This window comes from Schistocerca piceifrons, chromosome 2 (assembly GCF_021461385.2).
Source record: "Schistocerca piceifrons isolate TAMUIC-IGC-003096 chromosome 2, iqSchPice1.1, whole genome shotgun sequence".
Lineage (NCBI taxonomy): Eukaryota > Metazoa > Arthropoda > Insecta > Orthoptera > Acrididae > Schistocerca > Schistocerca piceifrons.
The window spans coordinates 253,783,099-253,802,037 of record NC_060139.1 but is presented as its reverse complement, the minus strand read 5'-3'; the positions used below and the strand labels follow the sequence as shown (position 1 = coordinate 253,802,037).

Below are 18,939 nucleotides of genomic sequence, written 5' to 3'. Positions count from 1 at the left end.
ATAGACATGTAATGATTTCAGAAATGAAATGATAAGTTAGTTGTACAATGGTATATCCTATATGGAAGTGTAACATAACTTGACTGGAAATCGTCGGAAAAAATGCGACATAGCTCTTGCGAAACCCTGTTTTGTAAATTTAGAGAACATGTGTTCAAAGAATGTTGTGTGACCATTCTATTGCCCCCCATCATAAATCATGTATGGATCACGAGAATAAGATTAGAGAGATAAGGGCACATACAGAGGAATACAGACAGTCATTTTTTCCATCAACCAATGTACAAATGGCAAAGGGCAGGGAATCCCTAACATTGGTTCAATGTACCCTCCAATATGCACTGTGGAGGATATAAGGATAAACATATGCAAATTTACACTCAGGAGATAACTGAAAAATAGCCTCACATGCTAGTGTCAGTGCAGTTGCTACTTCGGAAATATGGAAGAGTTGGAGTTTAAAAATGGAAGCTCAATGGAATCAACTGTAAATATCTCAAATATTTAAAAAGTTGTATACAAAGCCCAGTGTTAAGGAAATTATTCAGCAAGTATTATTTATTTATACATTACACTGTACTCCTGGGAATTCTTGTTGTTTAAGAAAACAGAAATTCTTGGTATGTAAGGAAACATTATGTTCATGAGCTATTATGAAATTTATTTCTGTATTCAGAGTGCAGGGCACATAGCCTCTTAGATGTTTTGCTTAACTGACTGATTTTGAACCAGATTCAACTTATCATTGGCACAATATTTGTTTACTAAAACTTTTTAATCAGTGCAGCAGTCATTGTTATATTTATTTTTTCTGTACCTATTTAATATATATGTGTAAGACTTTGACTAAACTATCTTTTATTTCTTATATTTGAACTGCACAAAATCAAACAGAAAAATCCACAGCCGGCCGGAGTGGCCGTGCGGTTCTAGGCGCTACAGTCTGGAACCGAGCGACCGCTACGGTCACAGGTTCAAATCCTGCCTCGGGCATGGATGTGTGTGATGTCCTTAGGTTAGTTAGGTTTAATTAGTTCTAAGTTCTAGGCAACTGATGACCTCAAAAGTTAAGTTGCATAGTGCTCAGAGCCAAAAATCCACACATTGCAGGCTTTCATGGCCAATATTTGAGTAGTAACTGAGGATGGTGGAACCATTCACTTGTTTTAGGTTAATATTGAAAACATAATAACCAATTTTGAGTTTTACCCTTATGCTCATCTATAAAATTTTGCAGATGCTGTGATGGAATATTGCACTGTGTACAAATGTGTTATTTTACGTATACAGCCAACCACAGCAAGGGTTTGCTTTTCTCCCTTATGCGATAACACATCGGAGCTCCATCTGAAACTCACATCTTGTTTGGTTTGTGTTGATCATGTAAACACAATTAAAACTGCTAATAAATGATGCCATCTGCATGCTGGACAGTGCTGCCAATGTCTGTATATCTTCGATATTTGCTGTCTCCTTGTGTGAGACATATCTCGTTACATACTGTTGACAAATGTTAACCTGGTTTGAAATTCCTTGCCAAAGATATTGATGGAGTAAGCATAAAATCCATGTTGGTCATATACTGAAGTGCTGCGCCTCCCGTTGAGGGAGGGGGCATACAAGTAACCTGCCAAATATGAACCTAATCAGTTGGCCAAGTTGAGACCTTCCTGTTTATGTAAGGCTAGATTTTCTCAGCCTGAAATGTAGTGGAGCAATTGTTTTCTTGTTTTGGAGGCTGCTTGAAATGTATCAGGGAGTAGGCAGTGCCATTGGATAAGATGGTGATCTACATTGTCTAATATACTTTGCGATACAGTTTTGTAATTTATTGTTGGTTATGACTAACAAAAGTATTCTATTTGGTTTTTTGTCAAGCAAACCACATAAGTATAATATTTCCCAATGAAGATTCATTGCTGTATTACTCATTTTCAAATAAAGAAAGATAGACAACATTATGAAAGACTACTACTCACCATATAGAGGAAATGTTGAGTCACAGACAGGCCGACAAAAAGACTGCTATACATGTGAACATTTGGTCAAATGGCATTGCTCCAACACAGGAAACACAAACACATTCATGCAAACACAACTCATACACACATAATCACTATCTCTGGCCACTGAGGCAGACTGTGAGGACTGATGGGAGAAGCAATCTGGGTTATGTGGGTGAGGAGTAGGTTGGAACAGGGAAGGGAGAGGTAGTGTTGGTGGCCATTCAGCCTGTTGGTTGTCATGTCTATGTAGAATGCAGCTGATGCTTGTGACTGGACTGGAGTAGGTGGTGGGAGGATGTAGGGGACAGGTCTCACCTTTAGTTCTATTGCAGGAATATGACACATGAGGCAAGGGGTTGGGAGCAGTGGTGGAGTAGGGATGGACAAGGATATTGCGTAGGCCAGTGGGCATCAGAATACCACTAGTACATTTAGATAAGTTTGATTTTCGAGAATATTCTGACACCAAACACAGAACTATAAATAAATCAGAAGTATGCCTACTGTAGGTACAGTTAATCACTTGTTGTCCAAATGTATGCATAAGTTCAATCTTTCACATATTATAAGTGTTTTTTAAAAAAAAATTTCTTTTATTACAATGTATATTTTCAAGCTGCGGTTGTGAAGATGTCAACTTGGAGTTTTGCAAACATGATTTTGGAAGAAAATAAATGACAACTAGAAATTTGCGATGGAGTGTTTCAGTTGTAAATATGAAAATGTGCCTCACAAAGACACTGAAGCCAATGTTTGTCTATAACGCTTGTACCACACCATGGTGAAAAAAATAAGTAGCTTCATTAGAGTTTTTAAGTATTTCTTTCCAATGACCACTATATTGTGCAAGGATGAGTTTATCAAACAAGAAATGCAAAAGTGGCGATTCATCTTCTTCTTCTGTCTAACAATATTCAGCTACATTTTGGAGATTACTGGAGAATAAAATAATAATCTTTTATGTGGGAAGTATACTTCCATGCTCAAGTAGCTTACACCTAAACAAACAACTACTTCACATGAAGATGTGCGTGTGTGTGTGTGTGTGTGGGGGGGGGGGGGGGGGGGGGAGAGAGAGAGAGAGAGAGAGAGAGAGAGAGAGAGAGAGAGAGAGAGAGAGAGAGAGAGAGAGAGAGAGAGAGGGGGGGGGGGGGAGGGAGAGAGAGGGAGAGGGGGGGGGGGATAGTCTCATTATTCAAAGCACTTTTACAATTTTCTATGAATTTGATGATTTTAAAATTTTTCATCTTTTACTTTTTTCCCTCCTGCATCCCTTAGGATTCCCCTCATGTAGGAGTCATGTTTAAATAAATGAATCAGTTTTGTTATAATCTTTTACTTGGTTTAATGATTTTTAGTTGACTCTTGGTCTTGGCATAAGATGATTTAAAATTTTGCAGAAAACTCATAAATAGAAAAATGGGTGTTGGTTCAAGGTAATTGTAGTAAATAGAAAAATGGGTGTTGGTTCAAGGTAATTGCACAAAAATAGTCTGATCAAATTTATTAGTACATAAAAAATTTCTAAATTAATTAAGGCTATCACCCATTAACAATACTGACATGAAACTTACCCTGTTTTTACAAAATTTGCCCACATCTTCGTCATTCTTTTCACTGTTGTATATTCTGGATCAGCTTCAACAAATTCCGGGAAAATTGTTGAAGTGTAGAATAAGTACAAGAGGTCATCAGTATGTGAAACACCTTTACAAAAAAAAACAGAGCATAAATAATAAATGTATTTTGCAAGAAGAAATGCACAATTATTTTTGTATTACTATAAGATAAAAATTATATGCCTGAATAAAGTCATGCCTGGTAGAAAACGAATTTCCATTAACAACATTTATGACACTTCATACATTTTCTGCTTCAGGCACTTTCACGAAAGCTGTGAAATCATTGAGGTGTTCAGTTCAAAGACTGTGTGATGCTTTCTCTCATCTTTGCATAAGTACTGCAACGTACATCCCTCAATCCTATTTACTGTATTCAGGTCTTGGCCTCCCTCTAAAACTTGAGATCCACTTTCCCCTAAACACTCACACATGCCCTTCCCTCCATTAGCAAATAATTGTCCCTTGGTGCTTCAGGATCTATAGTGTCAATATATTACTTCTTTTAGCCAAGTTGTGCCAAAGATCTATTTACTCTCCAACTGGATACAGTACATCTTCATTAGTTACCCACTCTACCCTTTGATGGTTATCATTCCTCTAGAATGTCTAATTTCAAAATCTTCAGCTCTTCTCTCCTCTGTGGTGCTTATCATCCACATTTCATTTCCATATAAGGAGGAGTTATTCTCTCCGCAACAGTGTGTTATCTCATGAAATAAAACAAAACATCAATAACTTATGGTACGTAACCAGAAACTTTACGTATTTCTCTTTGGCCATGCCCTCTATAAATAGCCATAGATAATTTTAGGAGACTGCATAACACCATCACTACACAAATAGGTGCGTTACTTGTCCATCAGTTACCAGCACTGTAGAGTATGTACTGCATCAGCAATCAGTCTCCACTGTATTCTGACTGTTGGTGTTTCCTCTCAGCTGATTACATTCAAAGCTTCCACATCCATCCTTATGTTACCTTACCATCTGTTTCTTGGTCTAACATGTGGTCTTTCTGTTGTAATGTGGGCAATGAAAGCTTGCTTAGGAAGTTGGATCTCCAGCATACAGATTATGTGAGCTGCCCACTGGAGTTGTGTCCTCTTTTGATACAGTAAAACTTTGGGGTGGTTCATGAGCTCATACATTTCATTATTCTTTCTTGCTTACCAAGTATATCTCTCTCTTACTGGGCCCCAGTTTCTTCTCATTGCTTTCTTTCAAATGTCACAAACTTGTATATCTCCCTTTTAGTTACTGTCCAGCTTCCTGAACTACAGAGGGCAAGTTGGCAAATGGTGGGATTGTAGATCTTCATTTTCACAGAAAGTGATGTGGCTTCTGATCTAAACATATCTCTGAGAGCACATTGACATCTGGAGCCAGCAGAAATTCTTTCATTTACCTTTATGCGTATCTGATCATAACAACTGTACTTTCCCAGGTACATGAACTGATCAACAGACATGAACATGTTTTCATCAACTGTGAAGTGCTCCTGTGCATATTTAGTTCTGGTTAACAGCAATATTAGGAGAAGGACAGATTGCTACTCACCATAAAGATGACACACTGAGTTGCAGACAGGCACAACAAAGCTTTCGGCAAAGTCTCCTTTAGAAAAGAAAACACACATGAACACTGACATATATTTTCTTTTGTGAAGAAGGCTTTGGCCAAAATCAAAATATGTAACAGTCTTTTTGTTTTGTCCCTCTGCATCTTAACATGTCATCATTTATGATGAGTAGCACTCTATCTTTTTCCTAACACTGTTGATATTCCAAGCTAGAATTTACATTATTTGATTTAGTTCTGCCTACTTGCATATTATTTGTTTTAGTTCTGCCTACTTGATATATTCTTTTTTTTTAAATTGTTGATGGGTAGTCCTGCCTTGCTTACTGCTGTGGTAACTCTTTTGTAAATCTCCCCAAGATCATGTTCACTCTCACTAATGCCACAGTGTAGGCATCAGAAAATGTCTGAAACATGCCACTTTCCATTCATAGCCCATTGCACTCTTCAGCTTTGCTGGCTTACGGTTTCTCCATGGTAAGATTAACCAGTGGCAGTGCATCTTCCTGTCTCAATCCATTTGGGAAAGGATATGAGTTTTCTCCTCCTGTTCATACTGCAATGAATCAGACAATGCCTCTAACCACAGTGACACATTCTGGGCACTGGATGCCAAGCTCTATGACCTATGTTGACACAGTGCTCTCAGCTGTGAGTCACTTCTGTGCTCTGACTTAATTCTGCAAGACAATAACCAAGTTCTTGGAGACTGACTACCCTTTGAGATGCTCCCACATGATGGAAGAATGTGGCCCCACATGATGGAAGAATGTGGTTGGGCTACCTCTTACACATAATCCGCTTCCTGCAGCAGTATTTATCATCCCTTCCTCCCCCTCCCCCTCCCCCGCCCCTGCCCCTTTAAGGAGCCATCCAGTCGTCATTGGATAGTCAGTCTATGTTTGACATCCACTCTGTGTCAAACTCTGCCATGGAAACAACAATGTACTACCTATGATGTGGCTGCCAACACTGTCTCAGGCCTCAAACGCTCAACTGCTGCCCTGATGCTGCCAAACATAGCCATCCAGTGGTGCAGAGTTTGGGGCTTTGCGTCTCTTGGCCGCCTTCACCACGATAACAACGGTTGTCATGCCTGAGTCTGTTACAGACTCAGTTACACGAGTTGTCCATGATGGACCTGAAGGAGGATTAGTGGGCACTTGCTATACATTGCCTCTAATATGGACAGTGCTGTGGGGACAACTGCACAGGAGACACTGGCCAGAATCTCAGATATCAAGAACTATGGATAAGAAGAGTGAATGACTGTACATAATAATAAATGGCATTTTTATCTATGGGGCTTCTTCTGCTGCATCCACGTCCATCTTTTTATTTTATATTTTGTTTCACACGTCTAGTTCCATAGGACCAAAGTGAGCAGGAAATCTCCATAGTCATGGAACATTTCAGTACATGAAATTACAACAGAAATGTAATTCTAAATAAAATAAAAATGTTTATGAATTCTAAAAAGACCACAAGCTACAATTTGACATAAACACAATCAATAATGTAACACAGGAATCAGCTTAATTTTTCAAGGAACTCATAGAAAGAATGAGGAAAATCTTCAGCTTAGGTATGAAAGTGCATGGATTGCTGATAATATTTTTTTGAAATCTTGTGGTAGCTTATTGAAAATGGATACAGCAGAATACTGCATGCCTTTCTGCACAAGAGTCAAGGAGGTGTGATCCAAATGCAGACTGAACTTCTGCCTAGTATTAACGAGTGAGAGCAGATAATTCTTGGGAATAAGCTGATATTGTTAACAAGAAATGACATTAAAGAATATATATATATTGAGAGGCCAATGTATATTGTTAATGGATGAATAAAGAGATTGATTGATTGATAGTGTCAGAATACCCAAAGTAATGAACAGGAGTTGACAAGAGGATCGCAGTCTTATACCACTTACTGCCTGAAGTGCCCATTTCTGAGCCAAAAATACACCTTGAGAATGGGAAGAGTTACGCCAAAATATAATACCATGCATCATAAACAAATGAAAATAAGCAAAGTGGACTACTTTTTGTATCGAACGATCACTTACTTCAGATATTGTTCTAATAGTGAAAATGGCAGCATTAAGTCTTTGAATAAGATCCTGAACATGGGTTTTCCATGACAATTTACTATCTATCTGAACACCTAGAAATTTTAACTGTTCATTCTCATTAATCATATGCCCATTCTGTGTAATTAAAACATCAGGTTTTGTTGAATTGTGTGTTAGACACTGTAAAAGCTGATTCTTATTGTGATTTTGCAATAGTTTATTTTTACAAGCCATGAACTTATGTCTTGAATTGCACTATTTAAAACAGTGCCAATGTTGCACACAACACTCTCTACTACCAAGCTAGTGTCGTCATCAAACAGAAATATTTTTGAATGACTAGGCATATTATTTATATAAATAGGGAACAGCAGTGGCCCCAACATTGATCCCTCAGGCAACCCCCATTTAATTATGCCCCACCCAGAACTCATATCACGGCCATTCTCAATACTGCGGGTTTGCTGTCTGTTCTTAAAATAAGAGGTGAACCAATTGTGAGCTACTCCCTGTATTCCATAATGCTCCAACTTCTGCAGCAATATTTTGTGATCTGCTAGACAATCACTCATCCACTTCAAGCCATCCTAACACTTTTGGTATCAGAAGAAACTAGTGAAGATTCAGATGGGTTATCAATGAAAGAGAGCAATGGAACAGGTTCTGCAGCAGGGATGTTCTATGCAGCAGTATAAGTAAGTGCCGACTTTAGAATTTTGCTTTTGGCATTTATGGTTGTTTTTTCTTATCCTTTTTTCTTCCTTCTTATTTTAGGTACACTGTGTACTTGTAGTGGTGGTAAGTGGGCAAAATGTCTAAAGAGGTTTTTGCTTGGGGTGTGATTAAGCATGTGCTGGATAATGTAGCTCAGGAGTGGGAAGCTACATAGAAATGCACACAGCATTGGGAAGCCTAAGTGAGGAAAGGAGGAAAAGGTCACATTCCAGTGTACTCATACCTGTCCTTGATGCTAATGGCTTCATTGGTAGTGGAACTAAACCTCGTTTATGTGCAGACATGACCGAAGGCGCCCGACAGTACTAAACGATACCTGGATGACCCAGGCTGCTTGGCGCTGTACAGTCAAGTCATACTGATACTGCATTATATTACAACTGATGCTTATTCTTGGTGTCTGCTGAAATGTATAGTTATTGCAGAAATATATGTTATCGGAGAGAATTCTCAGATGAAAAAGTGTTAATAAATAAGCTCAGTTCTGTCAATAAATATGTAAAAGCTTTGCTAATACCATTAGAAAGAGCTATGGTGAGAGCAGTAGCTCCAGTACAAAACTGTTCAGCCCTTACATGGATTACAGGTGTGGTGTACACTTATTATGCAGCATATAGCTACACTGACTCTAATGCTTTACACATTAACTATTAGATTATAAAACAAATTTGATTTTTCCACACTTGTCTGTAAAATTATGCAATAGCAAATCCAGTTCTGTGTTTGTTTGTCCATATTTAGCTGTTAGTTTGTGCACTGAAATCTCTATTTCATTTTCATTTCTTACACTTTCCTATAGATTCATGTATTAATACCGAATGTGTTTTCTTCATGTGCCACACATTCAAATTATTTGATCGTAAAATGACAGTTTAATTTTACATTTGAATGCATCTCTGTAAAAGTATATATTAATTTCTAAATTATGACACATTTGCTTCAATTTTTAGATCATAACACAACTTATTTATTTTCATTTTCAATGGTTTCGTGTAAAAGGACATATTTAAGGTGAATGTATAACAAAAATCCATTGTCTCCTACACACTGTGCTGAATATTTAGGCCATAAAAGAAAAGTTATTTTCCTTGTGTTCATTTCTGTTGACTTTTGACAGAAGAATGTGTAAACACAATGCAGTTTTAAGTTTGTTTTATCCACTGCTGTGCACCAAGTACAGTTCAGGAACCATATTACATTTTGATTGAGTGCGACTAGACCACTGACGCCTCCTTCAGAACAATGAATAGCAGAGTACGGAAACAGTTCACAGCACTCCCACGCAAAACAGCAATTGTGAAGTGATCGGGTAATAGTTACTATTTAAAACCAGCTTTTTTTTGGGGGGGGGGGGAGGGGGGGCATATAATTTGGTGCGCCTAGTGGTGCAAAATTTTTAAATCTGCCCAAGCATCAAACACCTTTGTGCAGAATCACTGGTTGACTCTCTGACCAACTATGCGAGAGGAAAATTGCACAAGTTTATATTAGATAAGAGGGTCACAAGTATCTATGGCAAGTAGAGGTATACCGGGTAAAGCAAAATTGAATCCAGCACATTGGAGGTTAAGTGGTGTAGGTGGAGTTAACATTCATTCATTTGGTTTGGCAATGTTCTGGGATTCTGATTGTAAGTAAATAACTTCCAAGTTTATGCAGAAGTACTCCCTATAGTTGATAATAGATACAATGTCATACTTGGTTTAGATTTCCTGACTGAACATCTTGCCAAAGTTGACTTAGAAAAGCAGCCGGCAGAGCTAGATAGAACATTGTTTCATCTTGGTTTTATGGCTGAAAAATCCACATTGTCACAAGAATTGCCCCTAGGCCAGGGATGGCCACCTAACTTACATACTTTGTCCCTTAAATTCAAATTACAGGATCTTGTACCAGGTTGTACAGGGATACTGATGTGTGTGAACATAGAAGAAGATGAACATACAGAGACTAGGAGCAGATTTGCTGGTTAATTCTCTACATATCATTTAGCCCTTGCCAGAGCACAAGGAGTTGGATCAAGCACAACATTTTGTAAGTAGTTGTCCTATGTACAAGAAGTCAGTGGAAGCCAGGCTGTACCTGTAAGTATACATACGTTTAGTTCCAATGAAGTAATGTTATTTCATGGTGCTTTGACAGCCAGCTTAGAAGCACTGGGTGAGGATGAAGTGAATACAGATTCCACAACAATCTATATGACACTGGAACAGTATCAGTTCAGCCACACTGATGGGAAGGTACCACATTGAGAGGGACATGATACAGTAGATAAGGAGAGGTTGTTAGAAAAATACACTGAATTATTTGATTGTCCTGGACCATGGCCTGCCATGCCACTAACTGAACATAGTATTTCCACTGGGAATGAATCACCGTGTATAAGGAATCTTATCAAGGTGTGTACCATTTACAGCCTGTTGTGGAAGAGTTTATATATCAACAACTTTGTGATGGGTTCACAGAAAAGAGTACAAGCAATCGGGGTAATCATACGAAAGAGATCATCACACGGCAAAGTGTACAGGTTTTGTTCTGACTAACAGTATTTGAACCAACAGACAGTCACAGATATCTCCCCCAGGTCTAATATAACGAAGATCTCAGATAATTTGGGCCAATGTCATTATCTTAGAACTATGGATTTATGAAGAGGTTACCATCAGTTACAATTAACACCATCACCAAAAATGACATTCACAGTTCCCTCTGATCACCACCAGCACTGTCAATGCCATTTGATTAAAAAATGCACCAACAATATTCCAACATCTTGTAGATGGGGTATCACAAGCAGTAAAACAAAAAGCAAACATGGTATATTTAGACATCATCATTCTGTTCTCCAAAGATATCCATGAGCACTTGATATCTTTATGCAGTGTCTTAGATTCATGACAAACATTCAGCCTGCAAAAGTGCCATTTTGTATAACAGGATATCCATTACTTGGGTCATATTATAGGTCAGGATGTAGTGTGTACCAATCTGCAAATGGTTAAAGCTGTGAGAAATAGCTCAACACCCACTATAGAAAAATAATTGCAGTCTTTTTAGACATAGCTAATTCTCATAGAAAATTCATTCTGAAATTCACTGAACTCATAAAACTCCTCACACAATTACTAAAACATGGAAAGAAATTTCAGTGTTCTCTGGAGTGCAAAATAGCAATTGGAATCATGCCTTGGATTGCGTCCTAAGTCAAGTATTACATGGGGGAAAAAAAAGAAAAACATTCAATAGCAAATTAATAAAGACAACTCAATAAGGCTGAAAAAAATATTCAGCTAAATAAAAGGAAATATATGGAGTCACTTATCTCCACTGTTGGTTGTACAGACTGTACTGTAAGACAATAAATGATCACTTGACATTAAAATGGCTAATGGGAATTACAGATCCAGCCAGATGGGCATTAAGACTAAGGCAATTTTATTTTGAAGTATCAACTAGGTAAATCACATGGAATGCAGACAGACTAAATTGGAAAGTACTCACCATGGAATGTGATAATGTAAACACAGGTGAATGACAGAAAGAACAATTTGCTAACATAGATTGTTAGCACTTCGTGAAGAAACCAAAATTCAGCAATTCAGGTGATTTGCTATCTAGAAAGAAAAGATGTGTTCAGTGCCTTGTGGCACCAGCAAAATTATGAAACAAACTGCTGAGTCAGCACATGATTCCGTTTTAGGCAGACACAGTGGCCACTGAGCCACAGAGTGATGGGTTGCAGAAAACTATTGGTGGAAGACATATAAGCAACATGTAGAACAATATGTAAAAAATTGTATCCCATGGGCACAAAGAGCACAGCTTAGAAAGCAAAAATTTGTATTACAGATATCACCAGAGGCAGATAAACTATTTCAGATAATTGGCATGGACTTAATCGAACCATTTGCTCAAACACCAGCGCGGAACCATTATGCACTAACAATAATTGATCATTTTTCACATTTTGTGTCATGATCACAATACCAGACCAGCAACCAGAAACAATGGCACAAGCAATGGTTAAGGGGGGGGGGGGGGGGGGGGAACCACATTAGGAAGCTGTTTGACACTGATTTTTTGGGTGGGAAGAATTAATTAGGATTTAATCAAATTCTGTGATTTCCGCTGAAGGTTGTGAGTATAATTCTCAAATTGCGTGCAGTGCAGACATTCCGATTTTCATCTGAAATCAAAAAGGTTTTGATTTTACATTAATAATTTATTTTCTAAGAATATGAACCTCAATGCAGGTGAATTTTTTTCTCTACTCATGCAAAGAAAAATACCCTTAAAATCATGATATCATCTCACAACTTGGTTCATATAATTTGTAATTTTACCGTCAGTTTTCACAATGATCAGTAGTATACTTTTTGAGTTAGACTGCACGCAAATGTGAAACTAGAAATTCAAGGAAGTTAACAATAACGTAAAATGCTTACCGATTAATAAGGGATTCCAGCACCATATACTAATCCTTCTCCTTCCCCATAAGCTTCGTTTCGCACTTGTGGTAGTGCTTTACAAGCTTTCCAATCTTCCTTTGATTCCAATGAAATATGTTGATTCTGCCAGCTCACATGCTGGTTATCCATTTGTTCACCATAATTGAAGCTTTGCATGCCTACTACAATTCCTAACTCATTCATGACCATCAGAAGGGATGACTTTCCCTCATTGAATAATCTCGCTGCTAAATACAAAGCCAATTCTATGACTTTTAGTCTGGAGTGCAAGTGTTTAGGAGCCAATGGCCTAATAGTGGAATTAAAACTTTCATTTGCATCTTGTGTGTGGCTACCGAAACATCTCTCCGGTATCTCATCGCTTGATAAATCTTCATATGTTGGAAGATGCGCATGCAGTTTTATGCTCATAAAATCTAAACAAATGAGAATTTTGCTTTGAAATTTTGACAGCATATTTATTCTTGGATAGTTAAGCTAATGATTTATGCATTAAAAAAATCGGAGTTTTTGAACCTTCTAATTTGGTTTCCCCCCATAATTAGTGGATAATAAAGTTTGGGACACCTGAGGCAGTAGCAACAAACCAAGCCATGAATTTTTGTCAGACTTAATAAGGTAGGTGTGTCAACTATTGTGCATTAAGGATCACAGGACTAGTGTGTTAGTGCCACAAGCAAATGGATGAACTAGGACAATAGGAAAAATCTTGAGTTACTATGTCAATAGTCACCATAACGACTGTGACAGCCTACTTCTTTCGATGATATTGGCATATAATTAAGGTTCATGACAATATCAGCATGTCCCCATATGAGGTTATTTTGGTTAAACAATGTCACCTTCTTCTGAGCTATGCAAAGCCCCTCCAGGAGAAGATATGTAATCAGTTCAACAATTCTCAAAAAGATTAAGGGCACCAAGTTAAAATGATGAAATGGAAGGGGAAGGCAAAAAAGTTTCTTTCACATCACCAAGGACCCTACCAAGTAGTAGAAATGACAGTCACCTGTTAATGTTAAATTACAACTCCCAATAAACCCCACAGCACTCCACATAGGGCATACTCGTCCATTTCAAGTAACCCCAGAGAGGCTGCTAATACCTACTAATACCTACTAAAGGGGGACATCGAGCAGCAGAGAGAAAAGTATATAAATGTACACAGTACAAATCTAATTTAGGATGAGGGGTAGCAATTCCTGTTCCAGCCCTCTAGTGCAGAACAAAGGAAAAGATAATTCTAACCATAACAGGTACTACTTTTTATGACGTGAAAAGGTACTGTACAGAACACCACCACCAACTGAAAACATTGGGAACTGAAATCTCAGCTGCTACATAATTCTAGTCATAATATGTTTTGCTTACTACCAGCTCAAGTGTAAAGTTGCCCAAATTCCATTCCTAACCAGAGTGCTAGCAGAACTCAAAACAGGACACAAAATGTATATAAACATAAATATTCTAGTGCTTCTGTTGCAGTTCACTTTCAAGCTGGTATTTGAAAGGACAAATTCAACTAAGAAGGCTAGAACATAATGAATCAAATGGTGCCTGTAGCTGCAGTGCCATGCTCTGGACACTGGCCATTGATGTCAGTGACCCATGCACACAACACCCTCTGCTGCAAGCCACTTCTGTGCTCTGATCTATTTCCAAAAGGCAATGACCAACTTCTCAGACTTTGATTGCCCTTCAAGAATCCTCCACACCTCAGAAAAATGTGACAGTGCTACCTCTTCTGAGTAACCAGCCTCCTGACAGTGGCTAGTCACCATTAGACAGCTGGACTGAATTATGACACCCAGCCTGTGACACATGCTGCTACGGAGATGATGACATACCAATGACTCAACTATCAACATCATCACTGGGCCTCAAACTGTCAACTGCCTTTTGAAAACCCAGGCTCTTGACAGCCCCACTACCGTGGGTCTATTTACTGGGATCCAGCCAGCTTCTCATGTTCTGGGACTTGAAGTAAGATTATCCCCATCCTGCACTGACACAGCCAGCCACAGCTGATTCAGGAACCTACCATCACATGGCTACTTTCACTGCAACAACAGCAGGCACCTTGGCCATGTCTGCTACAGGATGGATTACATGAGACATCCACTGGGCCTGACGTAGCACGGTAGGTGATTGATATATACAGCCACTGACAAGGATGGTGCTGTGATGACAGCTGTGCTGCGAGATGCTGTGGCAGCATATTTATGATACTTGCTGAGGTTCTAGAGATCAAGACATATGGCCAAGAAGACTGAAAAACTGGACATAATAAACACTAAAGGGCATTTGTATTGACAGACTACCTTCTTCTACTGCAACTGCATCCATCTCTGGTACGGAATCACTCACCCCCTCCAAGCCATCCTGCCACTGTATCACAGTACCACTGCTCTTAAAAAGATTTTCTACTCTGACAGTAGTAAAAGCAAGGTACTGAAGGTCTAAGCCATCAGTTTAAACAGCAAATTATATTTTAACAATACTGTGCAGCCCTGTTTGAAATGGGACATTGTAACACCATGGAGAAGACACTTACCATCAGGAGTCTGTGTGCCTGGTATGTATGTCCAGCTATATCTGCCCTGGTAAGTAAAGTGGTAATAATAGACAGGTGCTGTGTTCAGCTGTGACATTATTTTGACTGTACTATACACAGGATAGTTTATAATAATGTCAGAATAAAACTGCAAAAAAGAAAACAAATTTAATACATGAAGCAGAGAGTAGAGAATATATAAGATTCACTAGGTATTTATGATATTTATTTCTGAAGAAATACTGGAGGCTATAAATGTGTTCCCTGCTCTCAGTGGTATCAGATGTATAAAATCTACTATAAGCAAACATTGGATATACACTTATTGTTTATAATGCTTATTTAGGATGTAAAAAGTTTTACAAAATTAAACATCTACAGGCCAAAAAAAGTAGTTTCTTACAAGTACTTAGAAGGCAAACTAGTAATACACATTCTTCTACTCATAAAATTTATCTGCAGCAATTGGATGCTACCTTCGTCAATTCAGTTAGAGACATTAAAACAGGATTAAAGCAACAAAACATCAGAAAGAGATCTGGTTGGTGCTTCAACAGTTAGCAGAACAAGCATTCTTCAGCCAGCAAATACTGTGACTCAAGAACATATAAAATAAACTATAACAATTGTGTTAAGTTTTATATAAGATGGAGTGGGAAGAAATACATTACAAGATCAAAGCAATTCTATGATGGGAATGGTGGACCGTGATGTCACACCTAAAAAAAGTGTAAGTATAGGTTAGTTCACACCAGTGCAAGTGTGAAAGTGCTGCATAGAGCCTACAGGACAAGATTAAAAATACTGGAAGACTTTGAAATTTTTATCCTCAACTCAAGAAATTCACAAGCAATTTGGAACAAACAGAATGACATTACTCATAATTGTATAGATTAAAAAAAAAATTCTGCTCACCAAGTGGTAGCAGGAGAAAACACACCTAAAGGTTACAGAAATATGCAAGCTTTGAGAGCCAGTGGCTCCTTCATCTGGCAGAAGCACTGAAGGGGAAGGAAGATATATGAAGGAAAAGAACTGGTGAGGATTATAAAATGGGAAGAGTTTGGAAAAGTCATCCAGAAACCTGGGTCAAAGGAGACTTATAAGTAAGTCTCCCATGATCTGATTTCTGGACAACTTATCAGTAAGTATCCCCAGACCTGGGTTCTGGGAAACTTTTCCAAGCTTTTCCCATTTCCTAAACCTCACCAGCCTTTTCCTTCATCCCTCTTCCTTCCCATTCCATCCTTCTGCAAGGTGAAGGAGCCACTGGCTCTGAAAGCTCGCACATTTCTTTTATCTTTATACATTTTAACTCCTGCTGCTGCTTGGTGAACAGAACATTTTTTAACTATCCAATTATATTATATTTTCAGTTTTTTAAATTTTTGTTCATATATTAACTCCCTACTGGCTTTTGAAATTTTTTGATAGTTTCTGGTATAAAGTGTACTGACTGTGGCACATTCTCCTATGGTATTGCTGGGTCACACCTGGCACTTGCTGGGACAGCAGAGCTGCCGCTGGCTGCGTTGTAACCAATGTGCCTCTGAGGCAAGTTACTAGTCCTATTGTGAGATGGATCTGGCTTTTAAAATATATTAATCTATATAAATAAAAATATAAAGGTTCATTTGTACAAACTTGTAAATAACCAAAAGTTCTCCACCATTTGATTTGAAACTTTGACTTAATGTTCCATTCGAATACATGTGTGGTTTTATGTTTTATATACCTATTGGTGTGCCATATCTCATATTTATGGTAACCACTACTAAAGTTCCAGTTTCAAAACTCTGGAGAAAGAGAACCACTGTTCAGAATGATATCAATTTTGAACAGCATATTATTGACACAGGGGGAAAACGCTATGGAACAAAACCAAATGTAACAAAAATTTTACCAATAGATGGTGCTGTAAGTGTCTTAACATAAAATGTGGTCAGCTACAAATCACAAATGAATCACTATACGATGGCTATGGTCTTCACAATAAGTGAAGATACTGAGTCAAATGCTTTTGGGAACCAAGAAACAATGCACGTACCTGGTTGCCTTGATCCAAAGTTTTCAGCAAGTCATGTGGGAAAAGTGGGAGTTGGGTTTCACATGATCGATGTTTTTGGAATCCATGCAGGGTGGCATTGAGGGCATCATTTTGTTCAAGACACCTCATCATGTTTGGGCTCAGAATATGTTTTAAGATTCTACAACAGATTAGTGTCAAGGATGTTGGATGGTAGTTTTGTGGATCACTTCTACTATCCTTCTTGTTGATGGATGTGACCTGTGCCTTTTACCAAGAACTGAGCACAGTTTTTTATTTGAGGAATCTATGATAGATTATAGTTAGAAAAGAATAGCTACAGACATGTTCAAATTATTAGACTAAAGAAACTTAACATTACACATTTACATCCACATACAGATTATATTTGTACATTCAACACTTAGTATGTGTGCCTTTGTTCTTAATCAACATTTTTATCCTGTTTCGCATAGTTTTTATTAACTTTTCACATGACATTTTAATATCATTGTAATGGTACCAGATTTCCTCTAGTTTCTCCATGAGATCTTGTTTGGTGGTTATTGTAAATTTCCTTATCCTCCATTTCACAATAGCCCATAAATTTTCAGTTGGATTCATATCAGGGCTATTCCCTGGCCAGGGCAACACTTTGAGTTGCTTTTCTTCCAAGTACTTAGAAACACTTTTGGCTTTGTGGTAAGGTGCCCCATCATGCATCAAAATGGCATATTTATTAGGAAACCTCTCATTTATTCCCTTTTCAAGGATTTCTTTATATTGTTCTTGCCTCATTGTCCCTTCAACAATGTGTAATCTGCCAGGATATCATGGACATCACACTCCAGACCATAACGGAAGTTTTATGCTTCACACATTGCTGCACACACTCATCTTTGAACTGTTCTTCAGGTCTGCGGCGAACATACTGGCTGCTTTCTTCTATCACAGTGAATACAGATTCATCACTGAAGCATGTGCACAAAAGTGCAAGCTAGAAAAGTTGGGAACAGCAGCATAGGAGACCTCAACAGGCACAAAATTCAAATGTGCATTTCTTCAGTATCAATAAAACATCACAATTTCAATCCAAAACTCCTAACTTTAGAGATCAGGCCCACTTAATTTACCATATCATTGCACACACCTTAGCCCTGTCCTCACTTGCCCACTCCTGAAGTTGTTTAGCCCAGTACAGTTTTTTGTTTTTCATGGCAGGTGTGATTTTCTGTTTTTTCCTCGGTCGGCATGCCTTTAAACCACGTTCAAACAGCCCCCTCCTCACTGTCACAGGTGAAACTTCAATATCCATACCCTTCAGCTGATGGCTCATGACTGAAGAAGAAAGTTTATGGTTCATTGTTGTCATGTTTGTAAGTCTTCTCATTGTTCTAGGACTGATTTTTGTTTCACATCGACATTTTCCTTTCCTGTTTGGCTTGTATTCACCACCTTTCTGCACTGAAAGTTCAATTCTGCTGACAGTTTTCCATGATATTCTCATTCTGTCAGCAATTTCTTGCTGTGTATAAGCATTTTCAGCAAGAAGTGCTACCACAGCTGAAACTTTCCAAGGTGAAACACCTTTTGCCTTCCCAATAACCTCACTTTCTTTGGAAACTCCACAATTTATTCCTATAGCTAAAAACATGCAAGTTCACAAGCTATGTAATGTCTTGTTAATGTAGCAAGAAGTTGATAGAATAAATAACAAGCTGAAGTACACCACAGAAATGTAAAGCATTACTGTAAACACAGTTTCAAAGCATGTACACATGTACTCAGACAACTAACACCAACCCCCCTTCTAACAGTAGTGTACCGCAAGTCTCAAGAGGAACGGAAGGTTCCAAATGATTGGAAAATAGCACAGGTAGT

At 38.2% G+C, this 18,939-nt stretch overlaps 1 protein-coding gene across 1 annotated transcript in view; it reads right to left on the bottom strand.

Annotated features, from left to right (window-relative positions):
• LOC124776615 (esterase E4-like) overlaps positions 1-18,939 on the bottom strand; it is a 122,729-nt gene that overhangs the window by 19,780 nt on the left and 84,010 nt on the right. Inside the window, exons 8-9 of the mRNA XM_047251700.1 lie at positions 15,033-15,180; positions 3,581-3,713 (exon numbers count right to left, since the gene is read on the bottom strand). Coding sequence (XP_047107656.1) covers positions 3,581-3,713; positions 15,033-15,180 — 281 coding nt within the window. The remainder of the gene's footprint in view (positions 1-3,580; positions 3,714-15,032; positions 15,181-18,939) is intronic.